The 25,467-nt window shown below is 52.3% G+C and overlaps 1 protein-coding gene across 3 annotated transcripts in view; it reads right to left on the bottom strand.

The window, feature by feature from the left end:
- LOC122386575 overlaps positions 1 to 25,467 on the bottom strand; it is a 232,675-nt gene that overhangs the window by 119,042 nt on the left and 88,166 nt on the right. For all 3 annotated transcript variants that reach the window (XM_043375873.1, XM_043375874.1, XM_043375875.1), the window contains 4 exons: positions 25,000 to 25,132; positions 22,295 to 22,465; positions 20,296 to 20,515; positions 209 to 336 (listed from right to left, as the gene is read on the bottom strand). In XM_043375873.1, the coding sequence (XP_043231808.1) occupies positions 209 to 336; positions 20,296 to 20,515; positions 22,295 to 22,465; positions 25,000 to 25,132 (652 nt within the window). The remainder of the gene's footprint in view (positions 1 to 208; positions 337 to 20,295; positions 20,516 to 22,294; positions 22,466 to 24,999; positions 25,133 to 25,467) is intronic.

Genomic DNA, 25,467 nt, shown 5'->3' with positions numbered 1-25,467 from the left:
CTCTTGTTGCGATGTCTATCTCCTTCGCATCTCCAACCAGCCCAAACCAACCAACTCAGTAGAGGTTGCCACCCGCCACCCTCAGTAGTCAGTAGGGCTGACCGTAAACGTTATATAATATGTGGCGTTATATAATATGTGACGTTATGTAATACATATGTGCACCCAACCAACCCTAAGTTAGCCACCATTCCACCTCACACCGTACCTGATACTGTTTGAGTTTGTCGGTGGCCTCCTGCGTTGACCTGAGGTCGAGTCTGAAGCTGATGGGCCCCAGCTGACCGTCCATGTGGTGGAACCACTGCTCCAGACACCGCACCTCGTGAGCGATGTCTGCCGGGGAGAGAGCGGGGAAAGAGGGAGAGGGCGGTCAGAGAGGGAGGCATACGCAGCACGGAAGGTGAATGGCATTCAACATGTAAGTACCCAATTGTACAGGAGATGAGCGGCACACACCAAAGGCGCTCCTAAATCGACTGGCGCATGCGGTGATAACCGAAAAATCCGTAAATCCCCCTGTTCCAATCTAACCTCAAGGTCACCTTACACCTCTTTGAAAATCCTTTAAAAATGCAAGACATGAGACATGTAGGAACTAGGAACATTAAACACCATCACATCCATATTAACGATAATAACAGTCATTTATTTTCCTCAGCTACCGTGTCAGAAGGCTATCAGCAGCTCGGACAGCCCATTGCTTTAATACCGGCTCAATCTGCACAGTCGTTTGGCAGCGGTTTTCACACAAATATCCGTGTCTGGAGGAGAGGCCAGTGAAAGATATTCAGGAAGCGGGTTCCGCGGTCTGAGGGACCCTGCAGCTGCTGCGGTGAAGACGCGCCCCAGGGCGGCACACCTTAAACTGTCACGCTAATCTTCATTAATGGTGCGGAGTTTGAAGAGAAATACACCCATTGCGGTGTATAATAAATGTGAAATTTGCTGATATCCGTCAACAGGATATGTTCCCCGCGCTGCAGAGAACAGGGCGATTGGTCTAAGCTGCTGGAAAGTAGCTACTGCGAGCTGACGGCAGTCGAGTCTTCGCGCAATGGCGCACCAGCAGAAATGAACAGCAGATAGCATAGCGCTAGTTCAGCAATATGATCGATGCTTTTACACGATTTGCGTAGGTTATCAAATAAAAAACGTTGTGATATAAACTTATAAAGTTGGAATATAGAAAATGAATAAAGGGCACATTGATCGTCTGCATACCTATATGATGAATCAAACAGCAAAGCATGTGACGATGGTCTGTCCGAACGTATGTATGTATAACTATAGACTATGGCTATTTAGCAAGCGGCGTTCTCGAAGCAGGGAATGTGTGCTCCTATGGGGTCAGATGGGCGGAACGATGGTTGCATTGATTATTTTAGCTCAGGTGTCCATCAGCTAAAAATAATAGTTCCGATCTTCCTTGTACATAAGATATTTATTTATTGCATATTTACAGGCTTCATAATGCATAGATCTTCAAAATATATTTATTTACAGTGGCCCACAGTTAACTATATTTGTATTCAAGTAATCGTCCTCACAACTTCTACTCCTCATCCCCCTCAGTCGCCAATGGGTACACAAGTGGGCTCCGGTGGCGCCGCCACAAACAGATCCGAGATAACATTGGGGTCGATCAGCCGACACACCTGACCCCGCGGACAGGGCAGGTCACACTCCACACACACACCCTGGTCCAGTTTAACCTCACAGTGTGCCCGCGGCCCGCACTGGAGGCCCTCACAGGACGCCCTGCAGCGCGGCACACCGTGCTCCTTGACACACTGCTGACCGGACAGGCACTGCACACCGACACAACTCAGTTCCGAGGAACAGTGAGACTCGCCGTTGGGCTCTTGGATACACTCATAGCCCGGCTTGCAGACAGTACCTCCGCACTTTGCGCCGGCACGAGGGATACATCCGGCTAGGTCGTTCCTCACGCGGCACACGTGATCGTATCGGCACGTGGTGTCAGCACACGTGGTCGTGGTGACGCACTTGGCCGCACCGGCGAAGAGATGGCACGTGTGCCCGGGCGCGCACCGCACGTGTTCACAGTCTTGTCGTTTGACGCAGCTCGGCGCCGCTCCCTCCCCGCCGACAATACGACACTCCTGGTCGTCAGGGCAGGTCAGGTCGTGGCAGGCGACGCTCGGGACGCATGCCGCCGTACCGTTGGTCGTAGCACAGGTCTCCCCAAAGCCGCACGTCAAATCGGCACAGGTGAGACGTTTGACGCAGCGCGCCAGGCCGCCCAGAACACGACACTCGCGGTCAGCGCCGCGGCAGGAGACGCTGTCACACGAGCGGCGTTTGACGCACCGCACCAGGCCCTCACCGGTGACACACTCCTGGTCGTATCGGCACCGCAGGCGGGCGCAGGTGCGCTTCGTGAGACAGTGCGCCCGTCCGCGCACCACGCGGCACTCGCGGTTACCGGGACAGCTGCGTTGGTCACATAACGACGCTTCAGAAGATTCTTCATCCTCAGCTACAGCATCCTTGACCACGGTCTCTTTCACTTCCTTTCGAAGCCCTCCTGCTGTCTTCGCCACCTCTCTTCTGGGCTGATCTGCCCCGGATGCCACCGCGGCCAGAGAGCCGGCCGCACACAGCAGCAGCGCAGCACTCCGAACCATACACGATCTCATGGTGGAGCTGATCAGAGAGCGGTGGCTGATCCGACCAGACAACAGCCGACCGGACAGAGACGGGATTTATAACCAGTCGAGCAGCCGCCCCGCCCCCGCCCGGTGAACCGCCCCCGCCCCCGCTCGGCGAACCGTCCCCATCAGCGCCGGGAGTCAAGACTCCGACATTTTTTTCAGTCGGGGAGGTTTAAGCCACGTCGGATCGTAGATTGATAGCGGTCAAAATGCGTTGCTGACGAGATCCAGGATGAACGTAGTGGAGGGAAGGAAATCCAAGTTTGGATTGGTGTAATACCTAGCACACAAAAAACGAAAATCAGTCTTCCTGTCCAAGCCACTTCTTCACCGCAGATTCACTTTAGAATGGGTCCGCACAAATGTCACAAAGAGCATTAACATTCTGTTTTTGAGGCGGTGGAGTCTTCCAAAAGCATGCTTGAAATATGAGCGGAGTAAGCCGATCATCAGCAAAAGCCGCATGGCACGACTAAAATCGGTTTACCGAAATTGATAATGAAGGCAACATAAACTGAAATCCAATCAGCCAGCTAGGGATACGACAAATAACTCAACAGTCAGAAATTGGGTCGATCTTTTCAGCTGATGTGATCGATAGATTCTGCTTAACCACATCCCGGAATCTTCGAATGCCATCTGGGATAAGTACCGAAACGATGAAACCATCATGTCAATTATCATGAACTGTCATAGAACATGACAATAACCACGAATACAGATGTGCCTTAATCATCAAACTATTTTTCCGGAAATACTTTTATCTTTTTTGTTGTCGCTTTTCACAAATATATCGAAAGTGTCCAAGGATTTTCGAGATTGTCAGTCACATGACTCATCAAATACAGCGGAAGAAATGCATTGAACACTACACTCAGATATCTGGTAAGATGCATCGAATTGTAACATTTTTAGCGAATCTTACTGAAGTGGGTCATGGATGCGAATATCTCATGGACATCACAAGGTCAGCTGCCTTATGACAGCAAATGGGGCATACCAATCGCACGAGAAAACGGTCCTTAATGATGTTAAAATATGGAATTCTACAATAACCCGAAACGAAAAGTGTTACACGAACGCGATTAAATTGTGAAATGGATGATTGTTGTGTAGCGGGATTTCGCGGCGTTGCGGGGCTAACCGGGCGGTCGCTTCTCAGCAGGTGGGCTGGCTCGAGTGGGGGGTGTTAAAATCGGCCTAGTGGGTGCGCTTCTACTCGTAAAAGCCCTTCTCGGTTCAGCCCCTCGCGAACTCGTCCCGACTCTGTCTTTGCATTCTCCGGGGCGATCAATCATCGGAAACACATAGGCCAGGGTTAGGGAATGGGAGATAATGATAAATGATAATCAATTACCCTCGATCATATTGGTATAGAAAATCAACTCTATTTAACAAAAAGTCCCACTCTCAAACAACAGCGCCTTTCCTAGCTGAGGGCTATCTCCCACCGGATATACACAACAATCATACTTCCACTCGTGCATCCCTTCTCACTTCTGTCATACGTCCAGTTATACCTCATAATTATCAGAGTTAGCCGTCTCCGATCCCTCCCTCTTTGCCTAACTTCCCCCGGTGGTGCTAAGGCGTGCGCAAGTCATTATTGAGTCATTGGCCTTAAATTTCATTAACCGTTATCCCTTCATAACCACAATGCTCCGTACATCAGACAAACGCTTCATAATGCTCACGCTACACGAATAGAATATACGAACCACCACAGATTTCGGCACTCCGCCCTTGAATTACGCGACTTATAGCGGGTCCAAGACCATGCCGAACTACCTACACACAAATAATAAACACACACGCACGCAGGTTGTTGAGCGAACAATGGACTTACAGCATGGGCCGGTAAACCTTTGCAACAACGTACGCAGCCCTTGTCTTACTGCCACTCACGCGTGGACCTACCTTCTGCTGCCAGTGGTCAGTCAGCATCTCTAACACACTCCAGCCCACGGTTCCGGAGCTAGAGCTCGCAGGGCACTCAGTAGCCCGGGCTTTCCGCGGCGGACGTATCTAAAATTTGAAAGCCGGGTTGGGTAACTAAAGTCCGTCCGTGATACTAATGACCGCATCTCGCACCAGCCATAGTTCAGGGTTTCCGGGCCAACCCGGCGACCTAAAAAAAGGTTAGCTCTCGTCGGCTAACTACAAAGACGACACGCGTCTTCCACGCACGCAGGTCCACTCGGGGATATCCTGCACTCAACACACATCGTCGACTACCAGCACATAGGCGTCCAAAGCCCTATCTATCCGTGGCTGGTAGTTAAGCTGTCGTCACAGACCTATTCGAAAGGACCAGAGCATGGCCGGAGCTACTCGACTGACTGCGGGTGGCCAGCACCGTCTGACTGCGATCACCCGACTCGAATGCTCGGTATCTAATGTTCACCCCCGTCTTGCGGCATTATACGTTCCTTCGCGGGGCATTACTCTTCCGGCGGCATACGATTCCCTCGCTAAGACGCCCGGGGTCCTAACCACCTCCGAAACTATCTATGTCGCTCTTCAAATGACGTCCCGCGCCGACCACTTGAGGGACCGATAGCGGGCCTACCTATCTTTTTGAAACCGGGCTGGGTAACTAAGGTCCATCCGTGATACTGATGACCGCATCTCGCTCCAGTCATAGTTCAGGGCTTCCGGGCCAGCCCGGCAGCCTAAAATCTGCCCAGCCTCCGAGGCTGTTAATCCGAGACGGAACACCGTCATCTCGCGGCGGCCCACCCGCCGATACACATCCCAGGCGACGGCCCACGTGACCTTAATTATCACCCAGGCCTACCCTGGGCCGGAACAATCGGGCCACTGGTCCCGTGTCCCGCTAGCCAGAGGTTAGACAGACTACAGCCCGTCGTCCCCTCCGAGCCAGGACACGAGGCTGACCGGGTAACATTTCTTGAAACCCTCCTCGGCGGTCTGTGCCCGACTCGCCTTCATCCTCACGTTTAATTTCGCGACTTATTGCACGCATCCAGGGCTTACTCAATCGAGGCCTTATATCTAGTGGGGTCTGTCCGAGTTTAGCGCCATTCGGGAAACCCGATTTTTCTATTTGTACAGTCCGCGTCTCTACTCGCGTCTCATCTCCCTCCTAACCCATGGCCGCGTCGGTGGATTCTCCACGCACAGGGGCGTGACGTGCATCATCTATCTCCCCGGTTCCATCCCTTGCAGTGTCCATGTAGAATAAAATTACATATATTTCGTGTGCAACAAGGTCTAGTGCATAGGCGTAGGAACGTTTTCGAAAGTGGGGGGGCCAAGGTCCCAGAGGTCCAAAACCTAACCTACCCCCAAAATCCGATTTCTCCTCGGATTTCGGCCACTTTGTTTTCGCAAACATGATCAGAGATAAAAAAATCGAGACAAAAACAAAAACAAAATGGGTTAAAATTTCAGGGAGACTCCCGTCCATAAACTCAAATTGATGGACGCGTTCCCCTGTCCTCCGCAGCCGTTGGCACCCATGCAAATTCCAGAGGCATCCAGCAACTTTTTCATTACGAGTAAGCGTGAAACGTGCAAAGCGAGTCTTTTCAATATACCTATAAAAATCAGCATGAACGGCCCAGCTAGGCTCAGCCAGACCTATAACGTTTTTAAGAGGTTTTATATCAGCGACCACTGCAACTGGGCTGATTGACTATCAGAGGCCGGTGTGGGACTTTTAGAGGTCGGTCTGGGCCATCAGAGGCCAGTTTAACCCTCGCCGGACCGGACCTATAGGTTTTCTACATACGCGCCAGCCGAGGGGGCGGGAGGCGGGTACGACCCCCCTCGCCGTTGCGCCCCAGGTTGAGCTAGCGCGTCGCGGAAAAACGAGCGTGTGCGCCGTTACAAGACGCAGAGATCGATACCCGATTTTAAGGTTCTAGGTCAACCGGTGACCTCTGAGGTCAGGTCAAGTGCCTCAAGGCACGGTTCCGTTTTTGGTGAATAACTTCGCAAAAAAAAAACGGCCGCAGAGCCGCGATTTTGCCAGCATCGTGTTTGCCTCTCTCAGGCGCGTCGAATGATGTACTTTTTGTTTGGGTGAGGTAAACTGAGGGTGTTGACCACGGGTCACGGTCAGGTCAGCGCCCCCAGGTCACGAAATTGGTCGAAGGAGGTCATGTCGCATATCATTCGATTCGGCAGGTCTTCCTGAGTCTATTGATGGCTTCCCCGACTCGCTAGCTCAATTTGATCGGTAGTTATTGACGACAAACTTATATGACCCTTATAACTTCATAAATGACGTCGCGCAAGGTCAACATTGCAAAAGTGACGCATCGAACCTTGCAAGGAGTGCATGAAAGATTCAGTGTACTTGAGATAGTTGAAGATCGTTTACGGCGCCAGAAAAAGTTTTCTGGTTTATCCCCATAAACTGAAAAAAAGTTTTTTCAGTTTATCCCCATTGACTTATACCTAATGGTGAGGTCACGAAAATGACCTTAGGAAAAATCCGAGATGTACAAGTTGTGAGACTCCTAATGGATACTAGGTCCTCCAAGGTTCATTTCCCTGTGAAATCTCCTCTGGCAGTGAGGGCGTTGCGAAGTTGCGACATCTGAAGACCGTGCAGAGGTTCACTTATGACCTCATGGGTCAGTGACCTGATCTGACCCGAAAATGCGGTTGGTGTCAAAAGATTCGGCTTGATTCAAAGGTCAGGTATGCCAAGCTTCAGCTCTCTATCACCGGCGTGTTCGGAGCTATCGCGAAAAAAAAAACTATGGAGGGGCGGCATCCTCCCCCCCCCCATCGGCCGGTGAGGGTTGAGGCCCTCAGAGACCAGTACAGGGCCTGCAAAGGGCAGGATGAGACATTTAGATGCCGAATTGGGCCAGAGGCTAATGTGGGCCCTTACAGGCCAGCATGGGCCCTCAGAGGTCAGTGTGGGACCCTAAAATGCCGGCATGGGCCGGTGTTGGACCCCAGAGGCCAGCAGAAGGCCCTCAAAAACCAAGATGGGCCTCAGAGGCCAGCATCGGGTCTTCAGAATCCAGTGCAAGGCCCTCAGAGGCTAATGCGGGTCCTTACAGGCCAGCATGGGCCCTTAGAGGTCAGTGTGGGGCCGTAACAGACCGGCATGGGCGGGACCTGGAACCTAGAGACCAGCGGAAGGCCCTCATAGGCCAAGGTGGGCCCTCAGAGGCCGATGCGGACCCTTAGAGACCGGCATAGGATCTTCAGAATCCAGTGCGGGGCCCTTAGAGGTCAATGTGGGACCCTAAAATACCAGCATGGGCCGGTTTGGACCCCAGAGACCAGCAGAAGACCCTCAAAAACAAAGATGGGCCTCAGAGGCCGGCATCAGGTCTTCAGAATCCCGTACTATGCCCTCATAGGCTAATGACGGGTCCTTACAGGCCAGCATGGGCCCTTAGAGGTCAGTGTGGGGCCCTAAAAGACCGGCATGGGCCGGCGTTGGACCTCTAAGGCCAAGATGGACCCTCAGAGGCCGATGCGGACCTTAGAGGCCGGCATCGGGTCTTCAGAAATCAGAATTCAGTGCAGGACCCTCAGAGGCACCTAAAGGTTAGTCTTGGGACCCCAGAGACAGAAATGAGGCCACCAGAGGCCGGTGTGAGGCCCTCAGACGCCGACTGGGCCCTTGAGGCCGGTTTAGGGGCCCTCAAATGAGGTCAATGTGGGTTCTCAGCGGTCGATGTCGGCGCTTGACCGCCACTGAAGTGCCCTCCAAGATCAGTGTAGGACCCTCAAAGACTGGCTTGGGAGCTGTTAATAGCTAGCGTGGGATTCTTGAGCCTCGTGACAATCGAATAAGGGCCAGAGCCCCATACGCCCATGGGGGCCCATTGGTTGTTTGGGGGGGGGGGGCAAATGATATGATGGCCCCCTGATTAGCCTTTGGAGGGGGGAAGGGCATGGCCCTGATTCCCCCTCTGCGACCGCCACTGCACTGAAAGTGGAAGGGAAGGGGCAGATACAGACATTGCTGGCCCCCAGCCTGTTTGAGCCGAGGCGGGGGCATGGTCACCCTGGCCCCCAGCTAGTGCGCCTTTGACGAACTATGCCGACCCCAAGCAGATCCGGTCAAGCGTTGGTCGTTGGTATACGCATTCTCCTGCACCGTGCTAGTATTGTCTTATACCTTCTCAGTGCTCGCTGTCCCGTGCCTGGTATTCAACAAAATGCTGTCACCAGGACCCACAGTCTTGTCTCTGATATGGTGTCCTTCATTGAGTGAAGGAAATTGCTGTCAATAACGCTGTAGAAACAAAAGGGAATCTTCATTAAAGGGCAAGCTAAATTGTTGTCAAGTTACCGGGTGGTAGCACTGGTACCTAGGTACAGACAGACACTTAAGTCAGCAAAAAGTGGGGGGGCCAGTTAACATTGCTGGCCCCCCCACCTCCGAAAGTGGGGGGGCCATGGCCCCCCCGGCCCCCCCTGTTCCTACGCCTATGGTCTAGTGTGTTGCTTGTGTGCGGACCGTTGGTAAATTGATTAGTGGAGTGCCAGGAAATCCGCTGGCGAGGGCATTTGGGAGTCAACCGGAGGAGCTCCAGTATCGGTTGGGCTAGGGAGGTCCTGTATGTGTTGTGTATAATCGCTATCGTTTGGACCGTGGGATAATTCGGGGAGGATGGAGTGCCAGGAAATCCACTGGCAAGGGCACTTAGGAGTCAACCGGAGAAGCTCCAGTATCGGTTAGGTCAGGGAGGTCCTGTGTGTATTGTGTGTAATCGCTATTATTTGGACCGTGGGATAATTTGGGGAGGATGGAGTGCCAGGAAATCCACTGGCAAGGGCACTTAGGAGTCAACCGGAGAAGCTCCAGTATCGGCTAGGCTAGGGAGGTCCGGTGTGTGTTGTGTGTAATCGCTATTGTTGGACCGTGGGATAATTTGGGGAGGATGGAGTGCCAGGAAATCCACTGGCAAGGGCACTTAGGAGTCAACCGGAGAAGCTCCAGTATCGGTTAGGCTAGGGAGGTCCTGTGTATGTTGTGTGTAATCGCTATTGTTTGGACCGTGGGATAATTTGGGGAGGATGGAGTGCCAGGAAATCCACTGGCAAGGGCACTTAGGAGTCAACCGGAGAAGCTCCAGTATCGGTTAGGCTAGGGAGGTCGTGTGTGTGTTGTGTGTAATCGCTATTGTTTGGACCGTGGGATAATTTGGGGAGGATGGAGTGCCAGGAAATCCACTGGCAAGGGCACTTAGGAGTCAACCGGAGAAGCTCCAGTATCGGTTAGGTCAGGGAGGTCCTGTGTGTATTGTGTGTAATCGCTATTGTTTGGACTGTGGGATAATTTGGGGAGGATGGAGTGCCAGGAAATCCACTGGCAAGGGCACTTAGGAGTCAACCGGAGAAGCTCCAGTATCGGTTAGGCTAGGGAGGTCCTGTGTATGTTGTGTGTAATCGCTATTGTTTGGACCGTGGGATAATTTGGGGAGGATGGAGTGCCAGGAAATCCACTGGCAAGGGCACTTAGGAGTCAACCGGAGAAGCTCCAGTATCGGCTAGGCTAGGGAGGTCCTGTGTGTGTTCTGTGCTCCACGTATAATCCCTGTGTGCACTGTGTAAAATCAAACAGATAAAGAAAACTGATCGTTGTAAATTGCTCTGGCCAGACACCTTGGAAATGACCTCTTTCCCGACTGTGGGTTGGCATATGGCCTTTTATGCTCCATCCTCCGATCCCTGCCCTTCAGCACTATACTCACACTCGTATTTCAATATTTACAAGTCCCATTTATTTACATACTCCCACGCAACACCTTAAATTCCCTTACACGTCAAATTTAAAAGAAACATTCTGGGCCCAGGCCGCCCATCAACTGAGCCCCACAAGCCGCGCGGTGCGGTACACAGTCGCCCGTCCCTTTCCAGACTCCCCACGGTGTATAATCCCCTCCGTCCGCCTTAATCACCACGGGGCGCCGGACGAGGGTCCACGTCGGCACGCGTCTCGCGCCACGCGCACAGTTACATAGTTTACCGAAATCGAATTGTGAACTTAAGCTACCTAGACTGAAAGTCCCAAGAATAAATTTAACTACCTAAACTGAATGGCCTAAAACATTGCAGACGACACCTAAAAAGGGGAATATAATGTGGCTCACATAGCAGTAACGAGGGGGGGGGGGTTACTTGAAGGATTTTAGGGACTAGGTGCGCACCCGTGTTCACCGCGTGACCTTACTTGAGATGGAGTCGCTGACATGATGGTCGTGTCCGTCCAGCGCCCGGCCCGGCGGCCAGAGCCGCCGCCGGCGCCGTGATGCCAGCCGCTGGTGTCTCGTGGGCTGTCCGCGATGTCAGACGAGAGACGTGGGCCGAGAGTGCCACCGGCGCGGGATGCGTCGTCCGAGAGAGCGAGGACCAGAGAGCGCGGAATGCGTCGTCCGAGAGAGCTTTTCAGTTCCGTTTCATCAACTTATACTTATGATGACGTCATACTTCAGAGGGCCGGGCAGCATCACCTTGTCCAATCTCCGTCCTCCATTCTCAGAAGCTGCACTCGGCTCCGCCCTCGAAAGTTCGTGATTTGCTGACAAAGTTCGGTTCCCCTCCGGCCATGGCAGTCGCACCCTTTCACGCAGCGACCGGGTGGAATTCGCCGCCGGCGCTCACGGCGCCTGAGGCGCCAGGTGGCGGGCCTGGCCCTCTGCTCCCCTTGTTTTGAAGTCAGGTCCGGCCAGATGTCCTATATTTTGTCGTTGGCGACCGAGTTCCATTTCATCCTGTTTTCGTACAACCCGGGTCGGTCTCCGCTCCCCTTTCTTGTTTTGGTTCAAATCAGGGCCGGTCTGCACTCCCCTCTCCTTGTTCTCTGGCGGGGTGCCGAGCGTGGGACAGAGTCTTGTTTTCCAAAGGCTAAACTGATTAATGGCTCGAGGCTGGCAGAATGGCGCGTTTCGGTATGCTATTTGTTGGCTTCAGATCCGGGTTCTCATGAAGTGGGGTCAGGTGGTCATCTATAGAGGACTCCTGTTTGTCAGAGCCTACTGCGCCGTCTGTGTGGACGCCAGCTGGGATGGAGAGAGGGTATCACAGCCGATTTAGCCGGCTGACCGTGTCTGTGCGGCGCTCGCAGATGGCCGTGTTTCAGCTTGTGGCACAGCTTGCAGTTCAGCATGAAAGATGAAAAAAATGCAACGCATCTGCGTTACATTTTCAGACCTCTTTTTATAGTCGCGCCCCGCGACTAAACGTTTGAGAGCCCGCTTCTGCCGTGCTATTTGGTGCCGTTTCGTCGTGTTTCTTGGTGACTTCTGTGACGAGAGCGGGTGGCCGTCTTCTAAAGGATTGGTAGCTATTTCAACAGGAGTGTTCGGTTGGGGAGGATGGCATAATACGAGCTTGGATGATTGGGACATAAGGAGTGCGGGTTTTTGTGTCATTGCACAGTATTTCAGGCCATCCTTACATTTCCAGAACTAAAACACTCACGTACTATCCCGTAAAACACCACCAACTACACATCAAATAATTAGCGCGCCAAACTATGGAAATTGAATTAAACCATTGAAATAATCGACACATGACATTACAAAAATAACATTGCTACATTTGGTTACTATAATTCAGATCAAATTAGCGATAACATACCGGTGCAGATTGTGGTATGCCAAAGAAGTGAGCACGGCACCTGATGGTGGCTCCATGAGCCACGACAGCTCCGGTCCGGGATGGCCGCGATGACGGACTGGCGGTCGTCCGCGATTTGGTCTCGAACCGGCCGGCTGCTGCTGTAGTCGTGTCCCAGTTCCGGATTTCCCCAGTCTCGTAGTTGTAGTCGTAGTCCTCGCCGACCATCGATGTCGAACGCAGCTGCCCTGGTGAGCTGTCAGGGCTGGCTATGATCGGCCCAGAACTCGTCGTCTGTGGCTGAGCCTGGGTTGAACGTGGCTCTAGCGCACCTCCGAGCTGTTTCTGTTGGTCTGGTGGACGCAGAGGCTGCGCTCTGGTGTAGACTGCCGATGATGGTTTGGTTGCCACATCCAGCGGCAGACGCGGCTACTGGCTACACTGCAGCCTTTCCGATGATTTGCGGCTGTTGTTGTAGATGGGCCACAGCTCTGGTCGCCGCCGGCATCCCAGTTGGTCTGGTAGTCACGGGAGAGGTAGCCCACCTTGACTGCCGATGCTGGAACGGATGTAGTCGGTGTTGTTGTCCAGGCCTGTTGTCCTTGCTGTCTGCTCTACGGTTATTTGGCTGTGATGATGAGCCCTTCGTTCCGACTTGCAGCACATCTCATGAGTCGGTCTCCAAGCCTGGGAAGTGGGAGCCGCCTGCATTTGATGGAAGGGCAGATTACCACCTTCCAGTGCAGCGGGCGGCCAGAAATCGGCTCTTAGGCTGGTCCGGTCCATTACGGCTGTTCATTGTGGTCCGTGGTCGAATCTGGCGACATTCAGATCTGTCCAAACGGTTGTGCCAATGATGTTCCATGGTTGTAGTTGTCGTCACCATTACTCCGGTTGCCGTCTGATTTTGTCGTCATAGACGTGCGATGGTAGCTGCTAACAACATTGTAGTTTTGGTCCTATTCGTGTCTCCTCCTTCTTCCGGTCTTCTGTTGTTATTTATTTCAGGCGTTGTCTTCATTTTGAGTCTCCTTTGGTACTGGTTGTCAGCATCAGCCAGTCTGCTGTTGATGACTAGCATTTTGTGCCGGCGTCTCTCGTCACTCCTTGTTGCGCGCTTGCTCTCCCCACTTTCGTATTTTGAGGAGAGAATGCGCGAGATGTCATTATTTTCAAAACATTTCATCTTTTTCTTCTCAGTTGTTGTTTCCCTTCTGTGGTTTCAGGTCTGCATTGTAATTCAGTATTAGTGGCATCGTGTTCATCGGTCTCCTTCATTTTGTTTTCTTCCGCCGTCAATCTCCGCTGTGTGCCTTCCTTCCTTTCACTTTACTGTTCTTCATATTACTTCAATAACAACCTCGATCATCTTCAATCTCTGCCGTCACCTTTTTTCAATATGACGCGTCTTATTTATCATTCTTGCCTTCTTCAGCCCTGATTTCATTCGACAACATTCGATACCTTCATAGCGTCGCGCTCAGTCGTATCTTCATTATATACATCGGATTCGGCAACACACATGACTGCCTGCTTTGTAACGGGGTTTTCCGTCGCGGAGAACGGCTCGTGGACGGTTGCCGGTCTCCTGTCAGTTCTCTCCAGAGGCGGGTCAGTCCAACGGGTCACACATAGGTCACTGCACCTTTTTGGTATAGGATGGGTACAATCTCTTAAAAATTGGGTTAAAATGGCATCCTCGGTGTGATTACTCTAACTTTGGATCACGGGATTTCACTCAAGGTTAGGGTTCGCTAGATGTGAGCCACATAAATTTAGTTAGTAAACCTGTAGCCGAAAAAAAAAAATATACTAAGCCCGCTCGCCCGTCACTTAAAATTGATTCTCGAGTTACCTATAACACTCCATTCAGATATATACACCCTCCAGCAATCCACGCTTTCTGATTTCAGTCAAATCAATTTAACCCGAGTAACGCTTCACTGAGTGACCAGCTCCCACTGCATCTAGCTAAGACATGCATTGATAAGTTTTCTCACTCACGCTCGCATTTCCTCTGAAATTTTCGCTTTGGGTTCGGCAATGCACGTTCCTCCACCGACTTCGTGTTTCCTTTGATTGATCCTGCCCCACGTTGGGAACGCCAAATCTGTAGCGGGTTTTCGCGGCGTTGCGGGGCTAACCGGGCAGTGTCTTTCGGGAGTGAGATGAGAGCAAGCTAACCGGACAGTGTCTTTCGTTATTGAGAGCTCCGTCGGCGCGCTCCTAGAAGCCCTCCTCTGTGTCCAGCCCCTCGCGAACCCGTTCCGACTCAGACTCTACCTCGGGGCGATCAATCATCGGAAACACATAGGCCAGGGTTAGGGAATGGGAGATAATGATAAATGTTAATCAATTACCCTCGATCATATTGGTAGAGAAAATCAACTCTATTTAACAAAAAGTCCCACTCTCAAACAACAGCGCCCTTCCTAGCTTGAGGGTCATCTCCCACCAGATATATGTATCAATCATTCGTCCATTTATCCATCCCCTTACAACCATGTCATTCGTCCACTTATACCTCGTAATTTACCAGAGTTGACCATCTCCGGTCCCTCCCCTTTTTCCTAACTTCCCCCGGTGGTGCTAGGGCGCGCGCAAAGTCGTTATCGAGTCATTGGCCTTAAATGTCATTTAACCGTTATCCCTTCATAACCACAATGTTCCGTACATCAGACAAACGCTTCATAATGCTCACGCTACACAATTAGAGATACGACCCACCACATATTTCGGCACTCGACCTTCGCGTTACGTGACTTATTGCGGTCCGTCCCATCACCATGTCGAACTACCTACACAAAAAAAAATGTCTTCGGCCAGCGGTTCCGAGACTACGGCTCGCAGGGCACTGTGTAGTCCGGTTTCCGCGGGGGACTTATTTGAAATTTGAGACCGGGGCTGGGTAACTAAGGTCCGTCCGGGCTGCCTGCGTCGTCTCCGTATAGCCGCGGTTTTCGGGCCAGCCCCCGGCGACCGAAAGGGGTTAGTCGTTCGTCGGCTTTACACGAATCCATGACTACCAGTTTATGCCAAATTGCCTATAATAAAACGAAAACTAAGCGTACCACGGCCCGCAATGGGCTTATCTAAAATTTGAAACCGGGCTGGGTAACTAGGTCCGTCCGGGCTGCCTGCATCGTCTCCGTATAGCCACGGCTTTTGGAACAGCACCGGCGACCGAACGGGTAAGCCTCCGTTGGCTTCACACAATCCACGACTACCAGCGTTATAGGTGCCCGAAGCCCTATCTATCCGTTGCTGGTAGTTAAGCTGTCGTCACAGACCTAACCGAAATGACCGCTGCACGGCCGGAGTAAATCGACTGACAGCGGGGTGGCCAGTACCGACTTACCGCGATCACCCGACTCGCATGCTTTGGTATTTAATGTTCACCCCCGTCCTGCAGCATCACACGTTTCTTCGCGGGACATTACTTAACCGGCGGCATACGTCTCCTCGCTAAGACGCCTGGGGTCCTAACCATCTCCGAAACTACCTACGTCACTTATCGAATGTCATCCTGCGCTGATCACTCAATGGACCGATAGCGGACCTAACCTATCTTTTAAAACCGGGCGGGGTCACTAGGTCCCTCCGGGCTGCCTGCATCGTCTCCGTATAGCCACGGCTTTATGGGGCCCGCGCCGGCAACCGAACGGATTAGCCTTCGTCGGCTATGCACTCATCCTCAATAATCGATCCTCAACTCGCTCTCATCCTTTCTCTTCACTTCGCGACTTATTGCACGTATCCAGGGCTTACCCAAGCGAGGCCTACTATTTAAGTGGGGTCTATCCGAGCTGAGCTTCATTTAGGAATTCCGATTCCTCTCCGTGTACAGTCCCGTGATACTAATGACCGCATCTCGCACCAGCCATAGTTCAGGGTTTCCGGGCCAACCCGGCGACCTAAAAAAAGGTTAGCTCTCGTCGGCTAACTACAAAGACGACACGCGTCTTCCACGCACGCAGGTCCACTCGGGGATATCCTGCACTCAACACACATCGTCGACTACCAGCACATAGGCGTCCAAAGCCCTATCTATCCGTGGCTGGTAGTTAAGCTGTCGTCACAGACCTATTCGAAAGGACCAGAGCATGGCCGGAGCTACTCGACTGACTGCGGGTGGCCAGCACCGTCTGACTGCGATCACCCGACTCGAATGCTCGGTATCTAATGTTCACCCCCGTCTTGCGGCATTATACGTTCCTTCGCGGGGCATTACTCTTCCGGCGGCATACGATTCCCTCGCTAAGACGCCCGGGGTCCTAACCACCTCCGAAACTATCTATGTCGCTCTTCAAATGACGTCCCGCGCCGACCACTTGAGGGACCGATAGCGGGCCTACCTATCTTTTTGAAACCGGGCTGGGTAACTAAGGTCCATCCGTGATACTGATGACCGCATCTCGCTCCAGTCATAGTTCAGGGCTTCCGGGCCAGCCCGGCAGCCTAAAATCTGCCCAGCCTCCGAGGCTGTTAATCCGAGACGGAACACCGTCATCTCGCGGCGGCCCACCCGCCGATACACATCCCAGGCGACGGCCCACGTGACCTTAATTATCACCCAGGCCTACCCTGGGCCGGAACAATCGGGCCACTGGTCCCGTGTCCCGCTAGCCAGAGGTTAGACAGACTACAGCCCGTCGTCCCCTCCGAGCCAGGACACGAGGCTGACCGGGTAACATTTCTTGAAACCCTCCTCGGCGGTCTGTGCCCGACTCGCCTTCATCCTCACGTTTAATTTCGCGACTTATTGCACGCATCCAGGGCTTACTCAATCGAGGCCTTATATCTAGTGGGGTCTGTCCGAGTTTAGCGCCATTCGGGAAACCCGATTTTTCTATTTGTACAGTCCGCGTCTCTACTCGCGTCTCATCTCCCTCCTAACCCATGGCCGCGTCGGTGGATTCTCCACGCACAGGGGCGTGACGTGCATCATCTATCTCCCCGGTTCCATCCCTTGCAGTGTCCATGTAGAATAAAATTACATATATTTCGTGTGCAACAAGGTCTAGTGTGTTGCTTGTGTGCGGACCGTTGGTAAATTGATTAGTGGAGTGCCAGGAAATCCGCTGGCGAGGGCATTTGGGAGTCAACCGGAGGAGCTCCAGTATCGGTTGGGCTAGGGAGGTCCTGTATGTGTTGTGTATAATCGCTATCGTTTGGACCGTGGGATAATTCGGGGAGGATGGAGTGCCAGGAAATCCACTGGCAAGGGCACTTAGGAGTCAACCGGAGAAGCTCCAGTATCGGTTAGGTCAGGGAGGTCCTGTGTGTATTGTGTGTAATCGCTATTATTTGGACCGTGGGATAATTTGGGGAGGATGGAGTGCCAGGAAATCCACTGGCAAGGGCACTTAGGAGTCAACCGGAGAAGCTCCAGTATCGGCTAGGCTAGGGAGGTCCGGTGTGTGTTGTGTGTAATCGCTATTGTTGGACCGTGGGATAATTTGGGGAGGATGGAGTGCCAGGAAATCCACTGGCAAGGGCACTTAGGAGTCAACCGGAGAAGCTCCAGTATCGGTTAGGCTAGGGAGGTCCTGTGTATGTTGTGTGTAATCGCTATTGTTTGGACCGTGGGATAATTTGGGGAGGATGGAGTGCCAGGAAATCCACTGGCAAGGGCACTTAGGAGTCAACCGGAGAAGCTCCAGTATCGGTTAGGCTAGGGAGGTCGTGTGTGTGTTGTGTGTAATCGCTATTGTTTGGACCGTGGGATAATTTGGGGAGGATGGAGTGCCAGGAAATCCACTGGCAAGGGCACTTAGGAGTCAACCGGAGAAGCTCCAGTATCGGTTAGGTCAGGGAGGTCCTGTGTGTATTGTGTGTAATCGCTATTGTTTGGACTGTGGGATAATTTGGGGAGGATGGAGTGCCAGGAAATCCACTGGCAAGGGCACTTAGGAGTCAACCGGAGAAGCTCCAGTATCGGTTAGGCTAGGGAGGTCCTGTGTATGTTGTGTGTAATCGCTATTGTTTGGACCGTGGGATAATTTGGGGAGGATGGAGTGCCAGGAAATCCACTGGCAAGGGCACTTAGGAGTCAACCGGAGAAGCTCCAGTATCGGCTAGGCTAGGGAGGTCCTGTGTGTGTTCTGTGCTCCCCGTATAATCCCTGTGTGCACTGTGTAAAATCAAACAGATAAAGAAAACTGATCGTTGTAAATTGCTCTGGCCAGACACCTTGGAAATGACCTCTTTCCCGACTGTGGGTTGGCATATGGCCTTTTATGCTCCATCCTCCGATCCCTGCCCTTCAGCACTATACTCACACTCGTATTTCAATATTTACAAGTCCCATTTATTTACATACTCCGACGCAACACCTTAAATTCCCTTACACGTCAAATTTAAAAGAAACATTCTGGGCCCAGGCCGCCCATCAACTGAGCCCCACAAGCCGCGCGGTGCGGTACACAGTCGCCCGTCCCTTTCCAGACTCCCCACGGTGTATAATCCCCTCCGTCCGCCTTAATCACCACGGGGCGCCGGACGAGGGTCCACGTCGGCACGCGTCTCGCGCCACGCGCACAGTTACATAGTTTACCGAAATCGAATTGTGAACTTAAGCTACCTAGACTGAAAGTCCCAAGAATAAATTTAACTACCTAAACTGAATGGCCTAAAACATTGCAGACGACACCTAAAAAGGGGAATATAATGTGGCTCACATAGCAGTAACGAGGGGGGGGGGTTACTTGAAGGATTTTAGGGACTAGGTGCGCACCCGTGTTCACCGCGTGACCTTACTTGAGATGGAGTCGCTGACATGATGGTCGTGTCCGTCCAGCGCCCGGCCCGGCGGCCAGAGCCGCCGCCGGCGCCGTGATGCCAGCCGCTGGTGTCTCGTGGGCTGTCCGCGATGTCAGACGAGAGACGTGGGCCGAGAGTGCCACCGGCGCGGGATGCGTCGTCCGAGAGAGCGAGGACCAGAGAGCGCGGAATGCGTCGTCCGAGAGAGCTTTTCAGTTCCGTTTCATCAACTTATACTTATGATGACGTCATACTTCAGAGGGCCGGGCAGCATCACCTTGTCCAATCTCCGTCCTCCATTCTCAGAAGCTGCACTCGGCTCCGCCCTCGAAAGTTCGTGATTTGCTGACAAAGTTCGGTTCCCCTCCGGCCATGGCAGTCGCACCCTTTCACGCAGCGACCGGGTGGAATTCGCCGCCGGCGCTCACGGCGCCTGAGGCGCCAGGTGGCGGGCCTGGCCCTCTGCTCCCCTTGTTTTGAAGTCAGGTCCGGCCAGATGTCCTATATTTTGTCGTTGGCGACCGAGTTCCATTTCATCCTGTTTTCGTACAACCCGGGTCGGTCTCCGCTCCCCTTTCTTGTTTTGGTTCAAATCAGGGCCGGTCTGCACTCCCCTCTCCTTGTTCTCTGGCGGGGTGCCGAGCGTGGGACAGAGTCTTGTTTTCCAAAGGCTAAACTGATTAATGGCTCGAGGCTGGCAGAATGGCGCGTTTCGGTATGCTATTTGTTGGCTTCAGATCCGGGTTCTCATGAAGTGGGGTCATGTGGTCATCTATAGAGGACTCCTGTTTGTCAGAGCCTACTGCGCCGTCTGTGTGGACGCCAGCTGGGATGGAGAGAGGGTATCACAGCCGATTTAGCCGGCTGACCGTGTCTGTGCGGCGCTCGCAGATGGCCGTGTTTCAGCTTGTGGCACAGCTTGCAGTTCAGCATGAAAGATGAAAAAAATGCAACGCATCTGCGTTACAGTTGGATTAGCAACAAGCTCGACGTCCGGTTCATCATTTAGTTGACAGATGCATCGTTACTTCATCCCACCTGGCCCAATATATGCGATGTCGGGTCGGCCGTATGAACCACTGGGAGGGGAGGGGGGGGGGGGGGGTATCTTACCTGGCCCAATATCGGCGATGTCCGGGTCTGCGGTGTGCCCCGCTGGGGGTGGGGACGGCGGTGAGGGGGGGAGCGGGGTGTATCTCACCTGGCCCTATATCGGCGATGTCTGGGTCTGCCGTGTGCCCCGCTGGCGGCGGTGACGGCGGAGAGGAGGGAGCGGGAGCGGGGTGTTTCTCACCTGGCCCAATATCGGCGATGTCCGGGTCTGCGGTGTGCCCCGCGGGGGGCGGGGACGGCGGCCGCACACACTGCAGCAGGGTGTCCCACTTGGCCGTCAGGTGAGCCAGCCTCCACTGGACCTCCTCTCGGAGCTCCGGCTGCCGCCTCTGGAGTCGGCAGCTCTGCTCCGCCAGCAGGGTGCGACGGTACGACTTGCGCTGAATCTCCTCCATGTGAGACTGTAAGAGGAAGAGAGAGGTCAGAGAGGGGTCGATAGGGAGGAGGGACAGAGTGCGACGGTACGACTTGCGCTGAATCTCCTCCATGTGAGACTGTGGGCGAGAGAGAAAAGTTAGAGATACTCGAAAGTGATAGGCGGGTATAGCGGCGGGCACAGACACAGGCTGAGTCTGTAGCAGAGGTCACAGAATATCCGACATCCGTCATGTCAGAGTAAAGGTAGGAAAGCTCCATTCCCAGGACCAGCCTTCCCCTCCCCTTTCTGAGCCTCTCAGGGTCATCTGTCCTGTATCAAAGGCCTCTGAGGGAGAGACAATAGGTGCAAATTGGACAATTCGGGGAGCATGATGAAAAAAAAATAAAGACGCGGGTTGCTAGCGCGAAGAACCAGCAGAGGTCGGTCAAAGTGGAGAGTGAAAGGTCAGAGAAGTGGCGATGGATCTGAGAAAAGCGACAAATCAGTGACGAATGGGGATGTTGCAGCCTGCAGGTCATCTCAGTGATAGTCTCACAGCGGTGGGTCGCTGCCTCTTCACCTCATATGACCGAGATTATGGGAAATAAAGAAGAGAATAGGTCAAGTTTTACCAGTGAGATGGAAGGAAAGAGGGTGATTCATCGCATCATACCGATATAGCTAACCTTCTGGATATAAGCCAGGCTAAACAAGTATCGCTGAAACCACATTTAAGTACCATAAGTATTTGTAGAACCGCATGCCTTCTTCAAGTCTCTCAGGGGCGGTGGTATTCGCTGGATGAGCCTTAACGGCAACAGAAAAGTGGCTTCCAATCATTGTCAAATGTCAAGGATATCTTCTCAGAAAGTGATTCAGCGTCGCTTGTTTCCTTCCCGACGGGTCAACAGGAACAAATTGGGTAAGATACCAGCAAACAAATATTTTTTTTTTTTGTGTGGAACGTCAAGATAGTGATCAACTTGAGTCACGACATGATCAAGCACAATCCTCTTATATTGCCAAAAGAAATTACTCGGGAACTCCTAGCTTACACCGATACCAGTGTGCTCGACAACCGAGCCATATTCCAATACATCATTCCATTCTGTTGTCAAACCGTGCAACTATAACTGTAATCCTCTCGAAGCCTTGATCTCCCTTCGCATGTTTTTTTTTTCTAAATGAGGCACTGTTGTGTGGTCTTTCGACAAACGGTCCAAGCTTCTTTAGAACAATACAAGTTCTCAAACATCTGCTAGAATTTCAAAAATTAACAGTCACTTTGAAAAAGCCAACTCGTTATTAAGTTGCACTGCACGAATTCCACCATTCAAGCCTCTCACGAGTTGAATGCTAGACGTGAAAAACCAAGTGAGTGGAGTCTTAATAAAAGAGACAGGCATTTAAACCACCCCTGACAGCTCAAGGTCTCAGTCTGACGGGGCTCATCAATAACAGGAGTGACACCAAGTCGTTAGTCATGTGCTATCCCAGCGCTACGTGAGATTTGGACAAACATGGCGGCGCGGATGGCTTGCTCCAATCGCGCGGGATCAGACAGTAAAAACACAACGCACTGGGAATAAGCAATGGCCAATGCAAAACAAAGTTGAAATAAAAACAAACAAATTTGGAAGTTTAACATCAATAACCGGTATAACCAGTCTTGCCCTAGCATTATTAGTATGGATATGCCTAAAGGTCATGCATATTGCATATATGCCGTGGCTTACATATAACCCGTTTTTACGGACATGTTTTTATATCCACAGACTCAAATACGGCGTTCTAGGGTGTTTCTGAGCCCGCCGTCTCGTACCTCGCGAAGTCTGCGATCGGTGATGTTCTTGGGCGAGCTGTAGATGACCACCTGGATCTCGTTCAGCCACTGGTAGAGCTCGTTGTACTGATCCATGAACTCGCCGTATGACCACGTCGAGTCCATGCCCGGTACGTCGGTGGCGTCCCAGGTCAGGTCGCCGCTGGCCTCCTGAAACGGGGAGAGGGGAGGTCAGGTCAGGTCGCCGCTGGCCTCATGAAAGGGGAAAGGGAGGGGTAGGTCAGGTTAGGTCGGCACTGGCCAACTGATAACATAGTGGGTGAGGCGGGGGTCACACCAACGCTAGAGTGTAGGACAGCGTCCTCGGTGCTAGGCTCCATTGAAGCTGGCTTAGGGCGCCACCTATCCACCAGCCTGAACACTCCCAGCTATCCACATCTCTGCTGGGTGGCGCGCTTGTAGTCCCAAAACACCAGTCTGCTCACGAGGCCATTGGCCCGCAATGGGGAGCGAACAAAACATTCGACCGGCATTTGGGTGTGAGGAATGGATGGCAATTACGGACCGAAACGCAAATACAGCTGACGGTAGCCGAGGGGCAGAGCAGAGGGCAGGGAGGACGGGGGCAGAACGGTCAGGGTGACCGATCGACCGACGGGAGAATTCCTCACACTCCGACAGCCGCAAACACTGAGCGAGAGAGAGCACCGCCCGTTACACACAGTTGACAGGAAGGAAGTGACTGAACAGGAGTCAAACAGCGGCTAAATGGTTGTTACACGCCCTGCAGCACTTCACAGGGTCCTAAGGTCAACAACTGATGCAGGAAAAGCCGAAAGGTGTCGTTAGAGTTGGGAAACAATGGACGGCACAAAACGAGAGACTAGGCTGAACTACGTTGGCATCAGCGAATGAGATGTATCGTGAGCTTCAGCGGGAAGTAGTCAACATAACTAATCGAAGCATGTGGCTACTACTCGCCGTCACACTGCATAGCACAGCGCACAGCCCTGAAAATTGCGCAACGTCATGAACAAAAGACATTAATCCCTCACTGAGGAAGTTTGGGACACACAAAAATACTGCACAACAATCAAAGCTTGATTGAAAGCAGCCACCCACAAACGACAATTTTCCTTTCATTGCACTGACTTGTACTACCAACATAAAACTATACTACTGAGCTTCCAGGTACCTGTTGCGAAAAGACCACCGGGGATTGGTCGCTTCACTGTGCCTTGTAGCTTTACAGAACTACTTGGTTGGATGTTTATTCTCCTAATCTAGACAGTAGCAAACAGTAGTGCGAACACTCTGGACAGTGAATAACAGCTGCATATTGCCTGAAGGTGTAATGTGCATATGCAATATGTTTTGCATTCCTAATACATACGGACTAACGGCATGTACCAGGCGGAAGTCAGTTGCAGCCATCTGACCATTTGATATCTTTTTGACATCACAAAACTACCCATGAGTACCTCTTAAATCCAGGTGAGTCTTCACAAAGATAGTACATACATACAGCACAGCGATATCAAGCCCAAACAAGGAAGCTATACGGTACATACTGATACATCCACTGGTCACATCAACAATCAACAGAGCCCCTCCCTGATCTTCCCCAAGATCTTCCCTGTCGAACCATGAGTCACAGCCCGAGTCCGCCGTGACGTCACCCGTTGCTAGGCAACCGCAGGCCGCGTCTAGACGGCAGACTGCCCCCGGAGACGGCGCACCCCTCCGCCCTCTGACCTGGTGTTCATTTATCACCCCAGGGCCCAGGGTCACATCGCCGGGACATTCTCACTTCGGTGAGCACGTGGACAGACTAATAAGACACACGAGCTCATGCTGACGATGAAATGTAAGGCATGATGTTAGAGACATGAGACATCCCAGAAGGGTTGTGTTTCAGTAAACTGACGGCTTCCAGGCCTGACAGCAGCGCCACCTGAACATCAGGTAGATCCTCCCCCCCCCCCCCCCCAGTTGCGTCCCTCCCATCCCTTCATTCCTTTACAGACTGCAGCGCTGCTAAATGCTCACTCCTGCAGTATCTCACTGCAATGAATAGGAGTGCAGTGACGGGAGATAAATGAAAGGACGACAGTGAATAGGACAGAACCAAGGAGCAGCGAGGATTGCGCGTAAGGTGCAGAGCTCAGATGCATGATGGGAGAGGGTTGAATGTTGCAGCCTCTGCAGGCCATTGAGGGAGCATCTGACGAATGCAAATGAAGCGCCGTTAGGGAGTGCTCTTGAAGGTAGTTCGATGATTTACTGGCTGATGCCAGCATCGCAGACACGTTAATAGACTATCGAAGACTTATTGAATTGCAAAGGGCCCAGTTAATACATAATTGACACGAAGTCTTTGCATAATGGCAGACTCGTATGTTAGCATCAGCGACTGACAGCTAGCATCTGGTAGCCCTCTATTCAAAGGAGCGACCGGTCCCGGTCACCGGCTGATGGCTCATTGGATACCTTGGTTCTGTCTCATTTAGCATATCAGTCGCAGGACCGTCAAAAAAACCGCGCAGCATTCTTACACATGGGCGTCGCCCACCTAAGAAACATAATGTGCCGGCCCGTCCCAAATGCATCCAATGTCCCACTCCCTCCTCGTTTAAATTCTAAATATCATTTCATGAATCTCTCACAAACACATCCAAGCCTAGCCCCACGGGTTTCCAAGTCCCTACGAGGAGTTATGATCCTCAGGACTCTCATATTCCCACCTTGCAGGACTCGATAAGCTGGTCGGCCATGAGGAAGGCGTAGCTGGGCTCGAGTGCCTCCCAGAAGGAGTCTTTGCTGACCTCACTGCCCCACGACTGTCGGTGGGACGGGTCAGCCGTGCTGCGCTCCTTCCTGCCGGTCACATAGGTCACACGGCAGGTCAGGTCATGCACTGGGTGCTGCGCAGGGGAGCGGGGTAGAGTTGACATCTCGGCGTGGTGAAACGATTTTTGTACATCGATAATGTTAGTTGGACAAAACTAAGATGCAATTCGTGACACAGTGATTTATCTAAAAATATGCATCCAGGCATCATATTACATCTGCCTATCAACAATAATCTCTCGTCTTTAATTGGCTGTAACATGAGCTGCATGCATTGGGCAGTGGATTCCAGGCTTTGATAAAGATCTTCCTATCAATCACAGCCAAACAAGCTCATTGGACTAGACATGAGTCTTTGACGA

The sequence above is a fragment of the Amphibalanus amphitrite genome, unplaced genomic scaffold, assembly GCF_019059575.1.
Source record: "Amphibalanus amphitrite isolate SeventyFive unplaced genomic scaffold, NRLGWU_Aamphi_draft 000256F_arrow, whole genome shotgun sequence".
Lineage (NCBI taxonomy): Eukaryota > Metazoa > Arthropoda > Thecostraca > Balanomorpha > Balanidae > Amphibalanus > Amphibalanus amphitrite.
The sequence above is the reverse complement of the archived record's forward strand: the minus strand, read 5'-3'. Positions and strand labels throughout refer to the sequence as shown.